The sequence below is a fragment of the Ailuropoda melanoleuca genome, chromosome 12 (assembly GCF_002007445.2).
Source record: "Ailuropoda melanoleuca isolate Jingjing chromosome 12, ASM200744v2, whole genome shotgun sequence".
NCBI lineage: Eukaryota > Metazoa > Chordata > Mammalia > Carnivora > Ursidae > Ailuropoda > Ailuropoda melanoleuca.
Genome location: NC_048229.1, coordinates 24196225 through 24221732, shown reverse-complemented (window position 1 = coordinate 24221732; position 25508 = coordinate 24196225). Strand labels below are relative to the sequence as shown.

The window sequence follows — 25508 nt, the reverse complement described above, 5'->3', positions numbered from 1 at the left end:
TATTGTATACGTGTATATATGTGCATATGAGCACACATAGGCCTTTTTGTGTGTACCTACGTGTGTGTGTGTGTGTGTGTGTGTGTGTGTGTATGTCTACATTTCCCAGCTCACCAGAAGATACTCTAGTAGCAATGAATACACCTGGCACTCGGATTTGGTCTCATAGCATCCCCACTGAAAGGAACCAGTTCTTTGGAACTGGAAAATGGCTGATTTCAGGGTAGAAACAATTTGGGCTTGGAATATCTTACTATACTAAAAAGAAAAGAATTGTTCAAAAAGTGGAGGCATGTCACAGGGATACAGGAGCCTTCTTGAAGGGACTCTGGCCACATCTGGGACAACTTGAGTGCCAAAATAACTAAGGATGGTAATAAGTTATAAAACTTGAAAAAACACTAAAAACACAGGAATCCATAAGTCCATTCTGATTGTAAGGACAAATAAATGGAGAGAAAGGAGGTGCTGGCTTGCAGCAGAATGCCCAGGGCTGGGTGGTGAGCCTGGAAGGAGGGCTGGTATTAGTTAGGTAACCAACAACTCTAAAACCATCATGGCAAGAACCGTCAATGGAGGATAAACTGGGAGGGGGGGCATTTTGGTGAGAAGCAATGTATTTGCATTATCTTGAAGTGTCTCCCCACAGACTGCTTTATTAGCTAAGGGGAAAAAGTAATCATAAGGTGGAGAAATTGGACAGCACTTTGAGCAAAGGAATCATCAACAGTAGTAACGTGGACCTCAGACACTCCCAGGTTGTGTGGTGGGGGCATGAATCACAGGCAAGCAGGGGGAAATGTTCACATAGGTGGGGTTGGATGATTTTTCTGTAAGTCTGAAATTATTTCTAAATAAAAATTTGAAAATATAAAAAGGCACCAACATCTAGCTGTGCACTAAAGGAGACCTCAGATAGGAAATGGACAGATGGAGAACCAGGCTTTCTGATAATGAAGGACCCATCAGCGGCCCTGAAGCTGAAAGCAGGAACACCTCAGGTGTTACCTCCCTGCAGCGAGAGAGGCAAGCTCATGGGTTAGGCTGGGAAGAAGAGTTCAGAGGGCAAATGTAGGTTTAAAAAAAAAAAAATTGCCAGAGACACACCCAGCTTAGGATGGGGGTGCTGAGGGGCACGATAGTCCCAGACCCTCACACGTGACTGGGGCCACGAGATCATGGCCCTCCAAGGGTACATGAGTGGAACTGATGTGTGTCGTCTCCCAGCTAAAGCAACTGCAGCTTTCCCCCACACGCTCCAGTCCAGTGGAAAAGAGAGCCACAACAGGGACATAGCCTGGATCCCCACGTCACTGCACAGAGTAGAGCTCCCCTCCCATCCACACACAAGCAACAACACAAACAAGACTGTCATGTGAGTGCAAGAAATAAATCCTTTATTAGGTTAAGCATCTGTGATTTGGGCACTGTTACAACAGACTGCCTGCTCCAACACCATGACAGAAAGAGGCACCAGTTTATCTACAAGAAGCAGTTAAGAGTTTATTATGCTCAGGCAACAGAAACAATGCTCTAATCTGAGAATAAATGCAAAAATCGAGAGATCACCCTATGTAGCCCAAGAAGTTCCGCTTGCCCAGGCAGACACATCTCATCAATCTTTACTGGTGTTTTCAACCTGCTCTGATCGTGACCCTCCACCCTCTGAGTAAGAGATGCATCTTCCAGTGCAACCAGGTCTCATATTTAGATACATAGCTGAAAAGTTTCACAAAACAATATCTGCCTTTACTACATGATGAATTTTTACCTATTTAATTCTATTTCATTGTTTTGTTATGCTGGTGGCCACCCACTAATTTGATTTCACAACTCACTAATGCGCTGAGATGCATGGTCTGAAAACACTGCGTTACTAGGATCCAAGCATTTTTGTGATCTTTGTTAAGCTGCTCCATACACGTACACACGTGCGTTAACTAGGAAACAGTTGGATAGTGAGGATTCAGAAGTGAACTTGACATCAGGTGTTTACGAAAGGACCAAAGAGCTTGAGCAGAAGCTCTGGAGAGCTTGAACAGACGGAACAGAGACAAAGTTGACTTGGGCAAGAGCTGGCAGATCACACACTTTAAGGCAACTCTACACTCTGCACAATGACAGATGTTCCAGTGCGCGGGTGGTGCTAAAATGGCTATGGAAGAAAGGGGAATCTTCGTTCACACCTGACAGCTCGTGCTTGCATGTGGGCATCTGCAAGGGTGTGTTTACAAGGAGTCGAGGGCTTCACGAGGTTCTAAGTGCTTTAGCCACATTAGCTCATTTAGAAAACACAGACTCACGTCCACACAGACACTGCAAGAAGCCACGCAAGGGTTTCAAGGGAGAGGGATACGTTACTCGGGAATCCTGGGCAGGCAAAGTTGTCCTCTAGGGACACTGAGAGCAAAGCAGCTCATCTCTGTGCCTCCGAGTGCACAGGGAAAACATCACCTGCCACACAGCCTGTGCGCCCACTGAGCCTCCCACCGGCATGGGCTCCACACGCAGCAGGGTGGGGTCCCAGGGCCCTCCCCAGTGCGTAGATTTTCTCTTTCTCATGGGTCTTCTGGTGCTCAGCAAGGGCTAGGCTGAAGTGGAAGGTCTTCCAGCAGCCCTGGCATGCATACAGCTTCCTGCCACTGTGGCTTCTGAGATGATCAATGAAATGTGAGATCCACGCAAAGGTTTCCCCACACTCACTGCACGCGTAGGGCTTCCCTCGGGACAACCCAGCCTCATCGGCAGCAGGGCAGCCTGCAGCAGAGCTATCCTGGTCCTGCCTGGCTAGGGACCCTGCACTGTCGCCAGCTGCACCAGGCTCCCTTACATGGCACAGCGGCTGGTTGCTCACACTGCAGACATACTCAGGGCCCTGCCCACCCACATCCTTTGGGCGGGGCCTCTTTCTTCCAAGGCCTTGGTGTGGGGTGGCTGACGTTCTAGGCACAGTAAGGTTATCCCCAGCTGTGCCCCTGTCCTGGGCTGGCTCCCGGATGACTGACCGCCTGTGAGCTATGGTGACAGGGCTTGGTTCCCCCTCCTGAGGATCCAGAGCTTTCTGCAGCCGCTCTTCCTCCTCTGGGGCAGCACCCGTTAGGGGGCAAACGAGAATTTCCCTTGTGATCCTCTCCATCAGCGTCTCACACATGTTCTCTTTACCTTCCTGCCACCTCCTGCCACCTGAAACAAGGTCATGATGTGAGCAGTCCCAACTCCCGGGACTCAGAAGGAACCTGCCATGTGGGCAGTAAAACTAACAAAAGGTGCAGACCAGCGACTGTGAGACGGGGGAAGATGGAAAGCCGGAGCAAGGGGGAAGCGGGTGACGACACGGGGAGTGCTTGGCATAAACACCATTGGTCAATTCCCTCCACAAACCCAGGGGCAATGGATTCAGACAAGATCACTCAGAAGACTGCCATGTGTCCCTCATCTGTTTTCCCTTCTTTGGCAGTCCCTGAGCTCATGACTGCCTGCCTGAAGACGGTCACTCCCAGCCTGTCTTGCAGCTGAAGTGGCCATGTGATGGAGTTCTGGCCAATGGGATGTGCGTGTAAGTGTGAGGGGTGGGGAGAGGTCTCCTCCTTCGGGCAGCTGGGGATGTGAGCTGCAGCAGCCACCCTGAACCATGCGTGAGAAGACATCGGCAATGGACCCATGAGCTGCATCCTCACCAGGAAGGGCCAAATGAGCCCCTGTGCGGTAAACTAACATGTTACAATGGGGGCCCGCAATGAAGCACGTCTCCTGGGATTCAGGCCCTTGGGAAGTGCCCCCACCACACCCACAAACACACACACTCTCTCTCTCTCTCACACATACAACCCATACACCATGCACACTGGCTTGACCACGTGACCTACTGTGGTCTATGGGACATGAAGCACGCGTGACGCAAAGGCTTATAAAGCACCCACACGATAGTGCTTACCCTCCTGGAATGCTCCCTCTACAAACCTCACTGCCATGCTGTGAAGAAGCTCAAGCTAGCCTCTTGGAGAGGCAGCGTGGAGAGTCCAGGCTGATGGCTGCAGCGGAGCTCCCCCTCAAGAGCCAGCACTAACTGCCACTGGTTGAGTAAGACCACCCAGGACATTCTGGCCCAGTCAAGCCTCCAGATGACTGTGGCTGCGTACATGGCCCAGCAGCCACCAAAGGGAGAACAGAGGCCCAGCCAATCCCCGTCAATCCACGGGATCATAACATTCAACACTGTTGTTGTTCAAGTGACTAAGTTTTGGGGTTGTTACGGAGCAAGAGATTGTTAAAATAGCTGGATTCCTACGTCCTGCTCTGACATTTGGGGTGGGGGTGGCAAAAGTATGGGACACAGGGTAGGAGAATAGTGACGTCAAAGCTGAGGTCTTTGCGAGACCAGTGGAGCGGTGAGGAGCTTCCATCAGCCTCTGAAAGAAAGGCGCACCCTCCGCCCTGGCCTGACAAGAGCTCTCGGACCTTACCTGAGAAGCTGCCTTCTGGTGGTTCTGTTTCAACCAACCGAAGTTCCTCTGTCTCCAGCCTGCAGGCATCATCAGGCTGGGCAAGCTGAAACCCTGAGTGGGATCAAAAAAACCCAAAAACTGAGACATTGAAACCAGACTAGAAACACACAACAAAGCACCTCAAGTCTCACAGGCTGGCCAAGGTGGGTACTGCAGCCCTGATCCTTTCCTCTGCCTTAGGACACCCACCAAAGCTGCGCCGCTTGGAGCCCTGGAGAGCTGGGGGCTCCCAGAACACTGGGGAAGTGGTGAAGAAGAGGGTCCACCGAGGAAGAGCTGAAAAGGCCAACAGGAAGTGGGGACATTCAAGGGACAGCAGTCGGGAAAGACCATGAAACCACAACCATAAAGAGCTCAGAAATCTGTGTTGGGTGGGGCCTGTGCTGTGGGCAAAGATGTCCACACAAGAGGGAAGACCCATGAAGGCCAAGAGGCTCCACGTCTGCACCAATGAGAATGGGAAAGTCGACGCACTGGGGCCAGGAGGCCTTTTTACATTTCGAAGTTTCAGGGCCTAGAGCAGAGGCTGCAAACTCAAAAGGCTAGGGCTCTGGCAGGCCTCAGATGTGTACATCGAGGAGGGTGGGGCCAAGGTGGGGACCCTGGCAAACTTATTCATGGTCAAATACGTTTAAAACACTGTGGGGCCCTAACCAAAGCCCCACATGGGAGTCGGAAACCCCTAGGCCAACGCTTTTAGAAGAGGGTGGAGGGTCCAGCATGAGGCCCTGGGGACAGGTCTCACCCCACAGAAGCAGCTTCCGGAAGGTCTTCAGGTTTTCCTCTGCCGGGTCCAGGTGGCCCCACTCCCCGAGGTACAGAGGCACCTCCGGAAACGTCAACTTCTGAAACGGCAGCACCACCAAAGCTGAGGCTTCCCATGCAGAGGGTGGACCCTTGGTCCCACGATCCCAGTAAGCACAATGGGGGTAGCACTATCCTGGGGGTACCCCCAACCACCACATAGGTCCTAGACCTGGATCCCGGGTTAACACGAGGGCAGGGTTTCTTGGCCTCACAACTATGGACTTTTTTTTTTTAAGATTTTATTTTTTATTTGATGAGAGTGAACAAGTGAGCGCACAAGCAGGGGGAGCAGGAGAGGGAGACGCAGGCTCCCTGTTGAGCAGGCACCTAGGCACCCCAGAACTATGGACTTCTTTTGCCAGGGCCTGTCCCGAGCACTGCAGGATGTTTCCTGATCTCTTCCCTCTGGATGTCAGCAGCACCTCCTCCCCCACAGAAGTACTGACAACCAAAGCTGTTTCCAGACACCACCCAATGTCCCCCGGAGGGGCAAAACCACCCTGCCTGAGAACTACCGCTGTAGAAGACCCCAAAGTCTCCTATCTTCTCCAACCCTGTACACCACACAGGCCCCAGGCCAGCACCCAAGGGACAGGGGGGACCGGGACAACCATGCTCACTGCCCTCAGGAGAAGCAGTCACCATGACAAAGGCCATGGGGTCCATAAGGTCTCAGGGATGTGTCTCCTGGGCAGAGGAAAGGGCACGTCCAGGCCCAGAGTGCCGAAGGGCAGGAGGCATGGGAGTGTGGAGGAGAGCCGTGCCTAGCAGCAATGGTGCACCCCAGATGACATGAACAGTGCCCTAGTCACGGCCGGAGGAATGAGGGCCGGGGAGTTGCCACACACTGGGTTGGCAGGGAGCTGACAAAAAAAAGGGAGCACCCGTCCGGTACTCCCAAGGAGGCAGTGGCAGCACTGGGGTCCCTCACTCTGATCCCAGAGACCTCTCCTTGCCTCATCCCCACCCACTGTCAGCCAGGCTCATCTCTTGGTTTCCTGGGGACGAATCAGCCTAGGTGTCCAGCCCTGGAACCTCAGCCCACCCCAGCTCCTCCTGTGGCAGCTGGTGGCATGTTAATATGGGGGGAGGCAGAGAGCCTAACAAGCTAGGGTGACAGATCCTCTTCCTTGGGAACAAGCCCTATGAGCCCGGGGACAAGACAGACCCCACCCACCTTTGGCTCAACCTTTGCGGGCTTGGCCTCTTCAGTCTTCTCATCGCCAATGCACCCCCGTTCCAGAAGCACAGGGTCTGGAGTTGGACAGGCTGGGAGAAGGGGAGACAAAGCTGAGGAGACTGGTTTTACACAGCTGGGCAGCCCAAACCAATGAGGGAGACCCACTGCCTCCTTTGCACAGGCCCCAGAAAGAGACTGAAGAGTTCTCAGACTCAGAGGGAGGCCTGAGTGCTCATGTCACAGCAGGTCCCAAGCTCAAGGGACCCCATGACTGTCCTCAACTGACAGAGTGGAGCAAACCAAGAAGAAAGCAAGAAGCAGCTCAAGGTCAGTGGTGGCCCCAGGAATTCGAACTAAAGCCACAAAGTAGGTCACGCTTTCACAGCCATTCGCTTGGCGGAAACCTTAAATAGCAAAGACACGGTGCTGGCGTGGATGTGGGGAAACGGGCGCCCATGGACACCGGCACCGTATGTGCTACAAAACTTCGACAGCACCACGCAGAAACGTCCTCTGTCTGGTGACCCCGCAGAACCCACCTACGCAAACAAAACCTCCCACACCAGGTAAAGGCGTGAGGACGTTTCACAGCACGTATGTAGAAAGAGGCAGAAACGTTCTCGGCAGTAAATTCCAACTCCAGGACAAGGAAGGGCAGATCCTGTGAAATGCCACGAAGGTAAGGAGGAGATGGCACTGGCTATTGGGCCACTGCCTGGAGGGGCCCGGGTGGGTGAGACGTTGCTCCACACACACAGTGTGAGCTCAGGCACAAATACATCATCTCCAGGGACAATGGCCACAAACCCTCTGAGCAGGCTCCTGGGTGAGACATGTGTGCACGCAAGACATGTGCAGAAACACATGAAGAAACACATGCCAGGAGCACCAACTGGTTTAGTTTTAGATGGCATGCGGGGTGGAGAGATTAATACTTTTTTCTTTATACCTCAGTGCTTTTCACTGTTAATAGTATAGCATGTACAATTTGTATCTTTGAAAACAAAATTATAAATACTTGTCACATTCGCCAGAGCCTACAGAAAGAAATCAGCACAGACTTCCAGGCCTCAGTTACCTGGCCTCCCTCTGGCTCCCATGACAATCTGCAAGGCGCCTCCCTCCCACCCTCCCCCAACCAAACCCTGGCGCATACCCGCCCAAGGGCTAGCTGGTCACTCACAGGTGTCGGGGGGTGCCTGGGTCTTGCTGGGTTCCAGGTCTTCACTGGCCCTCATGGGTCCACCTGGTAGTAACAGACAACAAAGGCTCAGCATGTGTCCCACCCTCCCCCTTGCTCAAAGCTGTGGACAGCCCCATGGGAGACTCAACAGCACCCCTGCTTATACTTGACGGGACACTGTACCCAAAAGTGAGATGTGTTAACAATCACCAGTAAACCTGCAGGGGGTCGGCATGGACATAGGCTTTTGACCCTGAGCCAAAGGTCCCCATCACCACCAGGCCATAGGGTCTTGCCCTCAGATGTGGTAGAGACTGTCCACCCAGCCCCAGTGCTCCTCTTATTACCATACTGAGGAGGCAGAAACAAATGCCCAGAACATTTACTCAGTTTTTGAAGGGCTGGTTCCCCTCTGCTTCCCTATATGTGGAAGCCAGATGTGGGAGCAGGAGCCCAAGCAGCCTTCCTGCCCCAAGAGGCAACTCTGAGGATGATGCCACTGGTCAGGTAGTGGGGCTGTATCCCCCACCAGCTCAGGGCTCCTCACCTCTGTGCCTCTTATACACAGGGGAACTCAACTCTCAGGTAAACCTCTGACTGGTTTGGGCTCCATGCTGTCAATTTTACTCCTTCCACGGCTGACCACCCCACTTCCCATTTCTTCTATGGTCTGCTCTCCTCTGAGGTGGCTGCCTCACCTGGCTCTTCTAGGGCCTTGGTAAGGTCCTTCACCAGGGAGGCTGCCTTCTTGCAGCTCTCAGGATGCTGTGCCACCACCCAGGGCCGTACTTTGTCAGGCAGGACACTCAGGAACTGCTCCAGCACCAGCAGCTCCAGCATCTGCTCCTTGGAGTGCACCTCAGGCTGCAACCACTGGCGGCACAGCTCATATAGCTGGGCCAGGGCCTGGTGGGGCCCATCTGCTTCCTGGTAGATGAAATTCCGGAAATGCTGGCGGGAGAACTCAAGGTCCTTCCCAAGGACAGTCTTGGGGTCCTCCTGCTGCTCCTCAGCTGCTGATCCTAGCATAGGCAGTTCTGGGGGAGTTGGGGAGCTCCTGGGGGTGGCAAATGCCTTCTCCAAAGGCAACATCTTTCCAACCTGCACTGGGAAATGTGACTAGCCAGGGACAGGGCACGTGTCGTGGAGGGCGAATTCAGGTAACTGCAGCTGCAAGGGAGAGACAGCAGGAACAGCAGGATGCTCTGGGATCTCAGCCAGAATCCAGACCTGCACAGGACAGAGATGCCCACATAGTGAGAGCAAGCCATGGGGCATCCAGATCAAAAGAGAACAAGCAGGGTCCCCTGAGCTCCTCAGTCCCACCCACCACACCCAGAGTCCGTGCAGAATTATTTCCAAACAATCTGCTTGTTAAGTACCAGCAGGATTCTACACTTGTATAGGTAAAAATTTACAGAAAAAATGGGAGGTGGAAACTCATTTTGTAAGAATGGTATTACCAGGATAAAAAAAAAAAATCAGTCACAGCTAAAAGAAAAGTTATAGAATCACACTTTCAAAGATGTAAAGATCTCAAAACATTACGAAACTCATTCCAACAAAGTATACTCAAAGCATGTGATATCATGCCAGATTTGGGTGTATCCCAGACTTCCTTTCACCTTTGGAAGGGCTAAGTATCATGACTGTTTCTCCTATTAAACCAACTAAAAATTCGAAACACAGCTGACCCCTGAATCCCAGTTTGAACTGCATGGGTCCACTTAAGGTGGATTTTTTTGATAAATACAGTACAATACTGTAAATGCATTCTCTCTTCTTTAAAATTATAACATTTTTTCCCTCTTACCTTATTTTAAGAATACAGTATTTAAAAGGTATAGTATACAAAATTTAAGTTAACAACTGATTATCAGTAAGGCTTCCAGTCAACAGCAGACTATTGGTAGTTAAGGGTTTGGTAAGTTTGGGAAAAGTTATATGCAGATTTTTGACGATGCCCTAACCTTCAACTTGTTCAAGGGTCAACTGTAGATCAGTGAACAACCAGTATCTATTTCTGGAAATGGCACAGGACTGCAGACCTGGCCTGACCGACCAACAGAACCAGGTGGGAAGTATAAGAAGTTGGCCAGGAGTAGAGTACAATGATGGGGGGAGAGGAGAGACTGTGGTATTTAGGTCCTGGGAGTTCAGGGTCTGCTCGGCCCTCTCCTCACCCCCAGCTGATCCTGATGAGCGGTGTCATCATTTGAAAGAAGCTAGATTTGGGATGTTTAGGTAAAATCTCTTGATTTTAACTGTTGGCAAACAGTGAGCAAGCTTAACGACAGAACCCGGCAGGCCACAGCTGGCCAGGCCTCCAGCTGTTGGCTTCGGGCTCCCTGATGCTTTCACTGGCTGTGAGCACACAGGGACATAACGCCAGTTCCTCCCAGAACCGGATAAGTCTGCACTTTTCCCTGTGTAACCAGAAGATCCAAAGACCCGGCTGGGAGGGAGACATCCCACACAAAAGCTGCACCCAAACCCAGTGGGAATGCTCTTCTTGGCTGAATCACAGAAACCAACATTTTCTTCCAAACACGTCTGAGGAATTCAAGAAAATATGTGTGATCACAGCTATGGTGAGAATGTTTTCTCAGCAACCCCACTTTTACAGAGAAAACTGCAATGCGGGACCAGGCATCAACGACCTCCTCCAGGGATCAACGACCTCCTCCAGGGAAAGTGAAGATGTGCTCTGACGTTTCACCAGGGCATGGGGCCCAAGAACGTTGTAGCTGTGGGGGTATCTGATTCCATTTATATGGAGTGTCCAGAACAGGCAAATTCACACAGACAGAAAGTAGCTCAGTGTTTGCCAAGGGTAGAGGGGGTCAGAGTCAGAGTGACTGCTGATGGGCCGAGCATTTCTTCCTGGAGTGATAAAATGTTCTAAAATCAACTGTGGTGCTGGTTGTACAACTCTGTGAATATGTGAAAAATCAATGAATCACATGCTTTAAACAGGTGAACTCTTTTGGTATTTCAATTATATCTCAATTCAGCTGTTATAAATAGAGGAACAAAACAAACAAACAAACAAAAACAAAAAACAAAAACAGTTGGCAGAGGCCCCAGGGCCCACTGCTCCCCTCTCTCTGAGGCCAGACTAAGGGTCAGAAGACATGCCATGCAGAGTTCCGTTTCCCTCAAGGAAGAGACAGCTGTGCTGCACCATCATTGCCACCACCCTCTCATACTCCCCTCTCCATTTCCTTTGCATACCCCTACCTCAACCAACCTTGCTCCCTACAGCACTCTTTTCTTGTCCAACACAGGTCTGGGCTCTGAAGGGCCCCCCCACAGAGACCTTCCCTCCATTCACACTTCCTCACTCCCTCTTACCTGCATGTCACCTGCCTCCCCCACTGGAATGTAAACCCCAGGAGAGCAGAGGTTATTCACAGGGAAGTCTCTGGGCAGTGCCTGGCTCAGTATTTGCTGACTGCATAAATTATTTTTTTTTCCAACTTATTTTAGAGACAAAAAGAGCACAAGAGGGTGGAGGGGCAGAGGGAAGAGAATCTCAAGCAGACACTACCCATTGAGCATGGAGCCCCACGCAGGGCTCCATCTCAGGACCCCAAGATCATGACCTGAGCCAAAATCAAGAGTTGGATGCTCAACCGAGCCACCCAGGTGCCCATGCATACATTATTTTAAATGGGTCCAGTTCTCTACTGAGAGGCATGCTGGCTATTCCTAGTTTGTGTTGGCCATTACCCTCATATCCGTGTATCTGGGATCAGGTTGGAAGGTAAAAGTAGCAGTGGGATACCTGGACCACTGGGCATGTGCTGTGACCCATAGCAGCCCACAGGAGGCAACCCAGCACCTGCCACCCATTTTAGCAGTTCTCACCAGGGTGCTCCTTCCTCACACCTCTGCACCAGGGACCCTCAGACCACATAATCTGCTCCTTGCGCTCTGTCGGGCGGCTGCCTGCTTTTCCATGGCATTTTTCTTATAGCTCCCTTTCTATTAAGTAATTAAAGCGGTCTCTCTCTGGCTTGGTCTTGCCAGTGTCCCAATCCATGGCTTGTCTTTTCAGTTTATGCTCTTTTAGCTAAAAGGTTCTAATGTTTATTGACAAATTTGCACTTTTTTTCCCCCTAAACAAATTTCTGAGTTCCAAAACTTGATTACAAAGAGCTTCCTTCCCTACCTCAGGATTAGAAACACACTCTTGCATTTACTCTGCTGGGCCATGAGTGGCAAATGCAGGACAGTCTCAGTTGTGGCTACTCAACTTTGCCTTATGGCTAAAGCAGCGAGAGGAGCTGTATGTCCTGGGCCTGGCTGTGTCCCCGTTACAAAACAGGCTGCTGGTTGGCCTTCCAGACTCTAGTTTTTTTTTAACCATGTTGCTGCCGTTAACTAATCTAGAGCTTCACTGACGAGAAGTATTGCCAGCTCCAGCCAGCGGCACAGCCACATTTATACCAACAGCCACATTTATACCAACAGGCACAGGATACATGGAGCTCTATGAGGCATATGGGCAGATGTGTGGTCACAGAAGCAAGTAAGTTTCATTTTCTTAGGGTACCAGAGGCATGACAGTTCTGTGTGGAGCCTGTCTCCATAAAGTTACCTTGAACTCGCTAATATCTGCGTGCACAGGTCTCATCTTCCTTCATCGGAGTCTCACAAACTGGTCATGCTGCCGCAAGGATGTTCTTGTTAGGGAGAGGGACCACCAGAACTGTTTCCTGCCCCCAGCTTCCTTGAGTAAGAAGGCCATTCCCCATTCCTCTTGGCTCAGTTACCAGGCAGCTACCCCATCCCCACCCCCATCACACACACACCTTGGGGCCACCCAGGATTTGCCTCCGATGCGGATGGAAATTTCACAGATAAGTCCTGGAATGCAGAGAAAGCCATGGGCAGAGGGGCAGGTGAGCTGAGAGGTCCCCAAGCCCTGTGGGCCTCCTGCAGGCAAATCCCTCTCACACTGGGCTAAGCAGAGCTCAAGCTTGGCTCCTACTGCTCAACTCTACCTCCAGGCCCCTGCCCCACTTCCCCCTGTCCACATATGCCCATCTCAGGTTACTCAAGATATTCACCGGGTCTCTTGGCCTCAACCAATAATTACTTACTCATTACAAAGTGGAGAAAGGTGTCTTTATAAAAACATGGATCAAGGATCATCCTTAGTATCTGTTGTCTTTATGGTCCCTGCCAAGAGTGCAAACTCTGGATCCACTCCAGAGGACTGATAGACCCAAATCAAGAAACGTCCTGCACAACTGGCCTGGGCTTCCCTAAAGTCTCAAGGACAGAACTCAAAAGCCAGGAACTCACAGACCCAAAGAACAATACACATGTGGCCCTGGACCAGCAAAGGTTCAGGACATTGTTGGGGTGTCGGGGGGGCAATGGGGGACCAAGCCCTAGTATGGAGAAGAGGATGGTGGGGCTGTCCAGCTTAGCCTCCCTGGAGTCAGCGAAGATACACAAAAGATATGTGAGAGAGGAGTGGAGGGGGAGGGGGGAAAAAGGAGGGAGAGGAGAGAGGAGAAGAGGAAGTGGGAAATGAGGAAAGTGACATACATACAAAATATTAAGAAGTGAATCTGACCAAAAGACATGCAATTCTAAGATCTTTCCTTAGAACACTTCTTTTTTTTTTTTTTTTTAAACAAAAGGTCCAAACAATATCCTCAGTCGTCCCCACTCCCCCTTGCCGGCTCCTCCAGCAGCAAGAAAGGGAGACCCATTCTTGCCCTTCTCTTGGGTTTCGTCGCCCACCAAAGGGATCCTAGCACAGGAACAGACAATCCATCCCCGGGCGACTGGGAAGAGGCAGGGCGTGCGAGGGCGTCACGGAGCCTGGCAGCAGAGACAACTCCTTATTCCCAGGCCCCACCTCGGGTCCCACCCCAGGGCGGCTTTGCACCGCCCCTAGCTCAGCTGAACGCAGTCGGGGAACCTCGGCCCCCTCCCTGCTCCCACGCAGGCCGCTACAGACTGCCGCTCCTCCCCCCTAGGGACACCCTCAGTCCTTAAATCCCCTCTCGTAATCCCCTCCCTCTCCCAGGCCCCAGGAGGGTGCCCTGAACCCTTCCCTATTCTCACACTGAAGAGGGGTAGCCAGGCCCCCTCTAACTAAGGTCTCTCAGCCCCGTCCTGCACCGCCCCACATCCTGGGGAATCGCACCCTCCACCTCACTCCCTCTTCAGGGGCTCCCAGCCTTCTCCCCTCCCCCTCCCCGCCTCACACCGCAGAATCCCCTCCCCTCCACCACCCGAGGTCGCTCCCTGCCCCCACAGGTCACCTCGGAACGCAGCTGCGCGGCGCACGCTGGCGGGACCGCTACGGTCCGCTTGGGAAAAGAACGTCGCAGCGCCCCCCGGCCGCCGGCCAGACCTACCTCTGGCGTAGCGGTCCCAGGCCGGTTCCAGCCGCCAGGAGCTCGGCGCGATGGCGTCAGGTCAGACTGCGCGTGCGCGCCAGACCTCCGCCGCGGACTACCACTCCCAGAACGCAGCGAGCCGTTCCCCAGAAGGGCTGAATGGACAGCCAATCAGAGGCAGAGCTCAGCGTCTAGGCCCCCCCCCCGTGCGCCTGCGTCATTTTCGAGCCATGGCAACGCGGTAAAACAAACGGAGGGGGAAAAACACCGCTCTGAGAACCAGAGACGGGGAGAGACTGAGGCAGTGAGAGACAAGAAGACGCAGAGGCAGTGAGAGAAACGCGAGAACCCAGAGCCATGCCTACCCAAAGATGGAGAGAGAGCGACAAGGAGACCAAGAGTCCCAGAGTATCAGAGATAGCGGGATACACAGAGGAGGGGAAAGAGACAAGGGGAGGAAGACGGAAGCACCGCAAAAGGAAGAAAGATCAAGAAGAGGAGGTCCAGAGAAGGGGAGACTCAGACATGGGTAGAGCCAGAGACAGCGACAAAGTCAGGGACAGACAGAAATGGGCAGACCCACAATTGGGAAAACAAAAATAGGGACCCAAAGACGGGAGACCTTGACATAAGAAGAACCAGAGATGGAGACAGAGAAGATGAGAAGCAGAAACGTGGAGACAACAGAGATGGAGAGACCCAGAGCCTGAGCAACAGCAGTGGGAACACCCAGAGACAGAGATATGGAGGCACTGAGACCCAGGGACGCTGATTCCCTAAAAAGGGAGATTGGTTCTTCAAGTCCAGGAACTGATAGAACTGGAAGACTAGCCATGCTGGGGGCTTCGGGAGTCACTGAAGTGGAGGAAAATCTAACAAAGAGGCAACTGGGGTGAGTGATATGCTCAGAAGCGCAAAACAGATGTCGCCACTTCACTAGATGGGACAAACAGGGCAAGGGCTAGGACGCTGCTTCCCATTCTAGAATTTTCTAGGTAACAGTTTATAAGACTCACATTTTGTGCAAACTGACTTTTTTTTTAATGCGAGGGGAGGGTCAGACAAAGTGGAAAAGAGAGCATCTTAAGCAGGCCCAGGGTGGAGCCTCCTGTGGGCCTCCATCTCAGGATTTTGAGATCATGATCTGAGCTGAAATCAAGAGTTCAAGTTTAACCGGCTGAGCCACCCAGGCCCCCCCCCGAGAAAACTGATTTTTTAAAACGTTTATCTGAGCAGGTCATTTTATGTATTTTATTTAAATACAACAACATTCACATTTTTGGGTATTCAGTCCAATGAACCTTAACTTGTATAACCACCAACACAAAACAAAGAATAGATCCACTGTACAACAAACTCCTTCCTGATGCTCCTCTCTCCCACCCACAACCCTGGCAACTACTGATCCGGTTTCCATGGCTATAGTTTTGCACCTTCCAGAATGTCACAAAAATAGAATCTCAGAATAGGCGGCCTTTTGAGATTTGCTTTGTTCACTGAACATAATTCCTTTAAGTTGTATCAATAGTTTGTTCCTTTTTATTGCCAAGTACTGTTCCATGGTTTCTATATACCACAGTTTGCTCAAACATTCACTCACTAAAGGACATTTTGGTTGTTTCCAGTATTTTGCTATTACAAATAAAGCCGCGATGAACATTAGTATGTTTGTGTGTGAACCTTCACAAGTCTTCATTTCTCTGGGATAAATGACCAAGAGTGCAACTGCTCTGTTATATGGCAAGTACATGTTTAGTGCTGTAAGATACAGCCATGCTCTTTTCCAGAGTACTAGTACCATTTTACATTCCCAGGAGCAATGTATCTGTGAACAAGTTTCACCGCATTCTTACTAGCATTTGGTGTTCCCATTTTTGTTTTAGAGAGAGGGAACACGTGCAGGGGGAGTGGAAGAGGAAGAAGCAGGCCCACAGCAGAGGAGCCTGATGTGGGGCTCGATCCCATAACGCCGGGATCACGCCCTGAGCTGAAGGCAGACGCTTAACCGCTGTGCCACCCAGGTGCCCCTATAGTTTTACTTTTTACATTTAAGTCAATCATCAATTTTGACTTAATTTTTATATAAGAGGTGAAGTTTATGTTGAAGTTCATTATTTTCCTTATGCATGTTGGGCATCTTTTTTCTGACACGAATTCTAACACCAAATATGTAGGTTTTTTCCAACACCACCCAATTCTCCAACCCAACAGGATGTCCAACAATTCAGTTCTGAGACTACCCAGAATTAAGGCAAACTGCACAGGTCAAGGGCTTAGTTGCACAAGACTGTTCCCACGCCAGATGCCACCATACGCTACATACACTTCTGCTCAGCTGACTACAAATTCAGTGGTTCCCCAGACCCCATCTCAGGTTTGAGAATTCACTAGAATGACTCACAGAACTTAAGAAGACACTTCATTATGTTTACCAACTTAGTAATAAAGGATATAACTTAGGAACAGCCGGATGGAAGAGATACATAGGGCAAGGTGGTATGCACAAATCCCCTTTGCATTCTCTAGGAATGTCTCTCTCTCAGCACATCAGTGTGTTCAACAGCCCAGAAGCTCTTTGAATCTCCTTGTCCACAAGCTCTTATAAACAAATCTCCAGCCCCACCTCCCTCCCTGAGGTGAGGGTGTACGGCGGAAGTTCCCACCTTCCTTCTAGTGACCATTAACCATCCTGAAGCTATCTATGGGACCCAAACCAAGTCACCTTATTAGCATAAACTCAGGTGTGGTCAAAAGGGGCTCTTTATTAATAACAAGACATTCCTATCACTCGGGAAATTCTAGGGGTTTCTTTCAGGAATGAGGGACAACGACCACATATGTTTTGTTATATGACAGATATCCAACTGCTCCAACACCATTGATTAAAAAGGCTATCCTTCCCCCACTGAATAGCTTTGCATATTTGTTAAAAATCAGTTGAGCATGTTTTTGTGGATCTATTTTTGGGTTTTCTATTCTGTTCCATTGACCTATGTGTCAGCCAAAACCACAAACTCTTGGTTACTGTAACTAAATAGTAAAGCTTAATATCAGTTATTCCTCTCACTTTTCTTTTTTCAAAAATTATTTTTGGGACAGTTTCTTTCTATTCTATGTCTAGTGCTTTGCCATATAAATTTGAGAGAAAGCTTCTCTATGTCTACAAGCTCATTGTATGTCTTATGTCTCTTACCTATGTCTTCCTGGGAGTTTGATGAAAATTGCATTTAGTATCACTCTGAAATTCTTTTGTCATTGTCTGGTTTTAGTATCCAGGTAATGCTGACCTTAGAAAATCAATCAGGAGGTGTTTCCTCCTCTTATTTTCTCAAAGTGTGGAACTGGCATCATTTGTTCCTTAAGAGTTAGATAGAATTCATCAGCAAAACTATCAGGGTCTAGAGTTTGTTTTGAAAATAAATAAACAACTTCAGGGTGCCTGAGTGGCTCAGTCAGTTAAGCGTCTGCCTTTGGCTCAGGACATGATCCTGGGGTCCTGGGATCAAGCCCTGCGTTGGGCTTCTTGCGCGGCAGGGAGTCTGCTTCTCCCTCCCTGCCCCTCCTTCTTGCTCGTGCTCACTCCCGCTCTCTCAAAATAAATAAAATCTTTTTTAAAAATCCAACTACTTCAATAGATAGAGGCCTAGTCAGTTTACTTGTAGAGTGAGTTGATTGTCTGTCAAGAAACTGGGCCACTTTACCTAATTTGCTGAATTTATGAGCATGGAATTATTCAAACAGGACTATCTTCTTTTCCAACCTCTGTGGGATGGAGATGTACTACAATTGAATGAACACTGGGCAACATCTTCCTTCTCATCCCAACATATGCCATTACTCTGGGGCACACAAACTAAGTGCTCAACCCACCAAGACCTCGTCTTCTCAGTGCCTAGAGCCCCGCCTCCGCTTGGGCCAGGTATTCATACACACCCCAGCTATCATCATCAACATCCTGGAGATTCTAGCCCTCTTGTCCTCTAGTGCTCTCCCAGCTAGCTTCTTCAACTCTGCCCACTTTAGGAGGCCTTCAGCCAGTCATGTACACTAGAGTTTGGGAAGCAATGCCATCTATGAACTACCGGTGATGTAGGAGTTGGGAAGGCTGCTGGTGTTCCTTCTCTTTCAGCCTCCTGAGTCAGAGAAGAGTAACGTCAATGCCATCACCATTCACAGCAACAATAATAACGAAACATCAACAACAACAAGAGCAGCAATGATAACGGCAACAAGGATGGGAGCAGGAGTGCAGGAGCAACTAATACACACTGAACACTATTACATCCCATGCACGCTCCACACCTCACTTCTCTTAATCCTAATGAGGTGGGGCTTGTCCACATTTTAAAAGAGAGGAAGTAAGGCACAGAGAGGTTCAATAATTCACCTAAGATCACACAGCTTTAGAGATGTAAACCCATGAGAAACCCAAATCTGACTGAAGTCAAAAGATGTACTGTTAGCCATGACATTAACACTTACATGGGCCTACTCCAATGTTTTAATGCAATTTCATACAACTTTTCTTTAATAACTGGGTTTCTAGTACAGGCCTGAGTAGCCAAGGATTTACTACTTAAATGAGTACCTATTGACTGTCAGGCACAGTATTTTCTTTTATAAATAAAAGGCCCAAAATGCACACGTGCATACACATACAATACTGCACATAAGGATATTTCAATATATAAGCTAGAATAGAAGCCCTATGAAGGCAGAAATTTTTCCATTTAACCAGCTGTTAAGAGCCTATGCATACTTTTGCGTATCGGTTCCCTCTACATTATAGGAATTTCAATCTTACAATAAAATATGATAATTACAGCTCATACAGGCCACAAGAAAGAACTCAGATGACATTTAATATCCAGTAGTATGAAGGGGGACCTTGTTGCCATCTTTTGCTCCCAAATATATTATCACAGTAACAGCCATTTCCTTGAAAGTTCTAGTCTTTCTTCAAATGGATAAATCTCACTAATCAGTTCATTTTTGTTTTAAAGATTTTATTTATTTATTTGACACACAGAGAGAAAGAGAGAATACAAGCAGGGGGAGCAGCAGGCAGAGGGAGAGGGAAGGAAGAAGCAGGCTCCCCACTGAGCAGGGAGCCCAATCCAGGACTTGATCCCAGGACCCTGAAATCATGACCTGAGCTGAAGGCAGTGGCTTAATCGACTGAGCCACCCAGGCGCCCCGGTTCTTCTTTCTGATATTACTGTTATCGAATCAGAGAACCAATTAATGATAAGATGCACATTTTATATGCTAAGAAAAAAAAGGTTGCCAATTAAACTATAGCATGCCATTGATTACTCTGATATCTGAGATGTCAAAACGTGAAAAGAACATGTATATTAAAATAAATTAAGGGGGCGCCTGGGTGGCACAGCGGTTAAGCGTCTGCCTTCGGCTCAGGGCGTGATCCCGGCGTTATGGGATCGAGCCCCACATCAGGCTCCTCCGCTATGAGCCTGCTTCTTCCTCTCCCACTCCCCCTGCTTGTATTCCCTCTCTTGCTGGCTGTCTCTAACTCTGTCGAATAAATAAAATCTTTAAAAAAAAATAAAATAAAATAAATTAAATACAGTGACTTTCAGATTCTGTGTCAGGACTAACTTCCAGGCACATACTTTTTCTACAATTGTGTTCAAAACTTGAATGTAGATTTGTAATGGGGCAAATGTCCTATAAGGGGGAGTTTCTCCAGAACTCATTCTCTGACACACTAGTTGTGCTGCCCAAATAAAGTTACCACCAGATGTGCAGAGGATCTGAAATGTAGCAGTTTGTTTATGTTTAAATGATAGTATTTGGGATATAGGTGGGTAGAATAAAATGCTATTGACATTAATTTCATCTGTTCTTTTTTCCTTTTTAAAATATGTGGCCACTGGGGCGTCTGGGTGGCTGTCGATTGGGTGTCTACCTTCGGCTCAGGTCATGGTCCTGGAGTCCTGGGATCAAGTCCTGCATCAGACTCCCAGCAGTGGGGAGTCTGCTTCTCCCTCTCCCTCTGCCCCACCCCCCACTCATGCTCTCTCTCTCAAATATATAAATAAAAATCCTTTTTAAAAAATGTAGCCACTAAATGGGGCGCCTGGGTGGCACAGCGGTTGGACGTCTGCCTTCAGCTCAGGGCGTGGTCCCGGCGTTATGGGATCGAGCCCCACATCGGGCTCCTCTGCTATGAACCTGCTTCTTCCTCTCCCGCTCCCCCTGCTTGTGTTCCCTCTCTCGCTGGCTGTCTTTATCTCTGTCAAATAAATAAATAAAATCTTAAAAAAAAATGTAGCCACTAAAAAAAAATGCGCTTATATATGTGGCTCACGCTATATTTCTATCAGACAGCATGAAGATCAGATCTCCAACTGGAAGCTTTCCCACCTAAAGTATGTTTACTGTCTCAGGTATGAGCTGATAACATAAAGGTTAGCATCAATTTAAAGTACTTTTCAATATAATCACTCTATATTGGCTAATCAAAAAACTCATTCTTTTTATTCGAGTGTTGGCAAGAGTTCTTACCAAAACCTCAAACTCATCACATTAGCCAAATCTTCTGATACAAGGAAAGGCAAGAATTCCAACTTAAAAGGAAACATAGCAAATGGATTCTCCCAATTTGGAAAAGAGGAAAAAATGAAACAAGATGAAACCAGAGAGGGAGACAAACCATAAGACACTTAATCTTAGGAAAAAAACAGGGTTACTGGAGGGGAGGGGAGGAAGAGGTGGCTGGGTGATGGACATTGGAAGGTATGTGTTGTGGTGAGTGCTGGGTGTTGTGTAAGACTGATGAATCACATACCTGTACCCCTGAAACAAATAATACATTATATGTTAATAAAAAAAAAAGAATTCTCCCAATTTCTTATACAGACACACTGTCCCCAAAGTTTCTGTTCCAAGGAGTAAAGGATGAACTCCATTGTTTTCAAAGAACTGCTCTTCAATACAAAGTCTCTGACACTAAGAGTCTGACAGAGCTACTGTCACATTCATTGAATCCCCATAGGTGTCTCTCTAGTGTGCTAACTCTGGTGTGTAATAAAAGCAGAGCTATTCTGGAAATTTTTCCCACACCTGAAACACTGGTACAGGGTCTTCTGAGAATGTATCTTCTAGTGCTTGGGCAGACAGCAGCTGTCCCAGAAGCTTTGCCACACTGATTACTCTCGTAAGGCTTCTCACCAGTATGAGTCCTCTGGTGCTGAATGAGACCAGTGATATTCCTGAAGTTTTTGACACTCCTTACAGCCCTAGGGTTTCTCACTAGTATGAATTCTCTGGTACCAGATGAGGTTAAGAGCTCTCAATGCAAGTTTTCCCACACTCTTTACACTCATAGGGTTTCTCTCCAGAATGATTTAAGATTTTAAGTAATCTCTACACCCAACGTGGGGCTCAAACGTACAACCCCAAGATCAAGAGTTTCATGCTTTAACAACTGATCCAGCCAGGTGCCCCAGAGTGATTTTTTTTTTTAAATGCACAATGAGTTGACCATTGCAGTTGAAGGATTTTCCACATCCATACACTTACAGGATCTCTCTCTGGTGTGGCTTCTTTCATGTATAGTAAGGCATGAGATATTAATAAGGGCCTTTCACACTCTGTACATACAGGATTTCTCTCCTATGTGAATTCTCAGACAATAAGGTGGGAAATTTTGAGGAAGGATTTTTCTCACTCTACATCATTATGGTTTTTCTCCAGCATGGATTCTGTGATGCAAAACAAGGGAAGAGTGGTCGTTGAAAGACTTCCCACACTGTTGCACTCATGGGGCTTCTCTGCTGTGTGTGTCGTCTTGTGCTCGATAAAGGCAAGAGCTGGCACTGAATGCTTTCCCACAATTACTGCATTTATAAGGATTCACTCTGTATGGATTCTTCGATGCACAATCAGGATGTAATCCTTAGAGGAGGATTTTCCACGGTCATTACAGGGATAACGTCTCTCTCCAGTATGAGTCCTCTGGTACCCAAGGAGGTGAGATTTTTGTCTGAAGGATTGTCCAAATTTGTTGCATTCATAGCATATACCTCAAATTATTTCTCCTCTGCTCATGAGAGCACACACCCTGATCAAACACCTCCTCACATCCCACCCCTTTGTGTGGCTGCCTTTCCCTGACAATTACATCCTGTTAACTAAGAGGTGCAAAATGGTTATAAAATCACCAGTTTTGGTACATTGGGAGGGCTTATCTCTTGTTAGATTTCTACCAAGGTGGCCTAGTTGACAACCTTGGCTGATGGCTGTTCTATAGTCATTTTCATCAAGTGTGTGACCTTCACAGCTTCTCCAATGTAACAGGAATGCTTAACATCTTGAGTCATGTTCACAGAAAGCTTTTGTTGTAGGACTTTTTTGAGATGGAACAAAGACTGAGCAGAGACCCATGCTTTCTCCATATTCACAACCACCACAGCCTTTCACCCGACCTTCCTGTTCTTTTGGGTGGATGCTGTTTCCCTCAAATGCTTCTCAGGGGTTTTTATGAAGCAGTTCTACCTGTTCCTCACTTTCTCAGATTTTTCCTAATGTATATAAACAGGAATAATCCCTCATGAATCTTACCGTTTTCATGAAATTAGATAGTTCCACCCCAACATCTTGACTTGATGTTTCCATTTTGACCTTTGTTTCCCAGACTGAAGGGAAAGAGGGAGAAAATATTTGAATCCTTAGAGTTGGAAAAAAAAAAAGGAGTTAAAGATGTGGCATGTAGATATTAAAATTGGCAAGGCACAAATCTACTAAAAGTGACCCTATGTCCACCCTATGACAGCAATTTCACTCATAGGTGTATAACTAAGAGAAATGTGTTCATAGATTCACTGTAACATGGCTCTTAACAACCCAAGACTGGACACTACCCAAATGTCAAAAAAAACTAGGGTGCAGATGAATAAATTGTGGCTTATTCACATGATGAAATACTCTATGTCAACAAAAGTAAATGAACTACAGGTACACGAAACAATATGGGTAAATAACCTCAAGCAGAGCGTTAAATTAAAGTTAGACCAAAAGTATGTTTACTTAGTGAAAATTTTAAGCTGTACAATCATATTTTTTAGCATCTATATTTCCACGGAAATTTTTCAAAAATCAAACACACACCCCAAAATAAGCCAGGCATACATGGATTTTGTTCAGGTATAGACCGGCAGGGTGGGGAGAGCTCATGATGATGATAAAGGATGGAGCCATTTACATAGAATAAAAATAGCTTCAGAGATTTTTTAATCTTAGCAGAGAATGAAAAATATCTCCCAAAGAGGGCTGTCTTACCAGAAGAGGAGTCAAGGTGGGGTGGATTGTAAAGGAGAAACCTCCCCTCCTCCCTCTCCCAAGGCATGAGTAAGCAGCATCCTGGGCATCCCTATCATATGTCAAGAACTCTAAGGCCATTTATTATGATCCCACCAGCTGCCATATGCACACTTGCCCATTTGTTCCACCCATTCACATCCAACAATCCCATTTACAGCTCAGTTCTTAATGACTGATCATGCAGTTCCCAACCCCCTGGATCCACACACAGACCTCAGCCACTACAGGCTTCACTGAAAGTATAACGTGTGACAGTGCAGGTCATGATTCTAATTAGACCCTGGCTCCACCACCTTGCAATAGTACTAGAGAGAGCCCTGCAATGCACCTGCAGGTTTCCTATGACCACAGCTGTTATAAAGCTCTCAAATAGGTGAAAGGATTCACAGCTTCTGGGGAACATCTCACTCTAGATAACTACCCCATTTTCTCTCAATTCTCAGGATTCCTGACTAGACCAGATCTACATGCAGGACAACAGAGAGCCACCTCTGCTCCAGACCCTCATGACCACACATTTGTGGCTCTTGTCAGAATCACAATCTCTCCATGTCTGTCCATAAACCCATGTCCTCTTTTCACATCACATTTGCGTCACACATCCATAAACTCAAGCTTACTCTGGCCTCTGGGCTTCTTCCTTATGCACCAGCCTTTGCTTTAGGCCAAAGATAGCCAATAGTTGGTTATGATGTATTTCAGGCTGTGGAGAAAGAATTCCAGACGGGGTGCTGTGTTGTATTTTTTTTTAATTGAAATTTTTATAGAAGATGACTGTGGATTCTCATGCATTTGTAAGAAAGATTAGGGAATGGCACCTTGCATACTTTATCTAGTTTCCTCCAAAGGTAGTATTTCTCAAAACTATAGTAAATATCACAACTAGAATACTAACTTTCATATGATCCACTGATCATACTCACATTTCCCCAGTTTTAGCTGTACTCATATGCTTGTGTATCAAGTTTTATACAGTTTTATCGCTGTGGCAGACTCTGGAGCAGTTCCAACACCAAAAGTATCTCTACCACATGTTGCCCATTTATAACCACACTCATCCCCCTCTAGTGCCCAGAATAATGCTTTTATTTATTTTTTTTATTTTTAAAGATTATTTATTTATTTATTTGACAGAGAGAGACAGCCAGCGAGAGAGGGAACACAAGCAGGGGGAGTGGGAAAGGAAGAAGCAGGGTCCCAGCAGAGGAGCCCCATGTGGGACTAGATCCCAGAATGCCGGGATCACGCCCTGAAGGCAGACGCCTAACGACTGCGCTACCCAGGCACCCCAAAATAATGCTTTTAATACCTTCTTTGTCTCCTAAAGATCATTTCTAGTAAAGGGCATCATGGAAGGACAGACGTCTGAAATCTCGCCTCTCTCTGATGATTACTCATATTCCATCCAGGGTTCTTCCTGATGCTTTCGTCTTTCATTCATCCTCCACGTTTCCTTTTCCTTTCTGTGTAATCAGCTCAGAGCACAGAGATGCTACACCTCACCAAATATTTTTTTATGCTTCGGAGTGATACATTCTCTTAATTATGAAAAATAAAAGGTCCTCTCTCCTGAAGAAAACAGGGTTCTCAACAACTGCTGCTTTCTGCCATGTTTTGTTTTATTTTGTTGCTATGTTGTTTCTTAAACACTGGATCATCACCTTAAGCAAGAGGTAGCCCAGCTATGATAGTAACTGTCCTTGGGCAGCCATTCTTCTCTCACCAAGAGACCCATCACTGTAGCGGCCCCCGGCCAAGAGCTTATGCTAAGGATATAATAGGAAAACATGTTTGTGACCCCGCGAACTTTAGCATGAACATCAGAGCACGAGCAGTTGAGAACACCCGGCTTGCTCAGAGTGGAACACTGCCCTTCCCAAAACCCCCTCAGATAATGAGTGGCCAGGAACGCCTGGTCTGCTAAGGGTGGAACGCCGCCCCAACCGAAACCTGATTGCTCATGACAATAGCCTGAGGGTTCCAGAGAAACATGCTTAAGAATAGGCCTCACTTGCTTAACGTTACATCATCTACTCCCATGACCTTCCCCCTGATGTACTACCATTCATTAGGATGTGCTACAGATCACGAGACTCCCCTTGATTGTCTTTGATTGTTTATTG

General features: G+C 47.9%; 1 protein-coding gene across 8 annotated transcripts in view; it reads right to left on the bottom strand.

Moving 5' to 3' along the window:
• Positions 1-1376: 1376 nt before the first annotated feature.
• The window catches only part of ZSCAN18 (zinc finger and SCAN domain containing 18), a 52528-nt gene continuing 28396 nt past the window's right edge, over positions 1377-25508 (bottom strand). For 2 of the 8 annotated variants that reach the window (XM_034639392.1, XM_034639391.1), the window contains 6 exons: positions 8374-8905; positions 7676-7738; positions 6490-6581; positions 5251-5350; positions 4464-4556; positions 1377-3183 (listed from right to left, as the gene is read on the bottom strand). In XM_034639392.1, the coding sequence (XP_034495283.1) occupies positions 2417-3183; positions 4464-4556; positions 5251-5350; positions 6490-6581; positions 7676-7738; positions 8374-8767 (1509 nt within the window). In that variant the 5' untranslated portion in view covers positions 8768-8905 and the 3' untranslated portion in view covers positions 1377-2416. Of the gene's footprint in view, positions 3184-4463; positions 4557-5250; positions 5351-6489; positions 6582-7675; positions 7739-8373; positions 8906-12278; positions 12459-12492; positions 12548-13962; positions 14199-22626; positions 22648-25508 lie in introns of those variants that run through there. The other 6 variants (XM_019807825.2, XM_034639393.1, XM_034639390.1 and 3 more) reach the window with 6 other exon arrangements.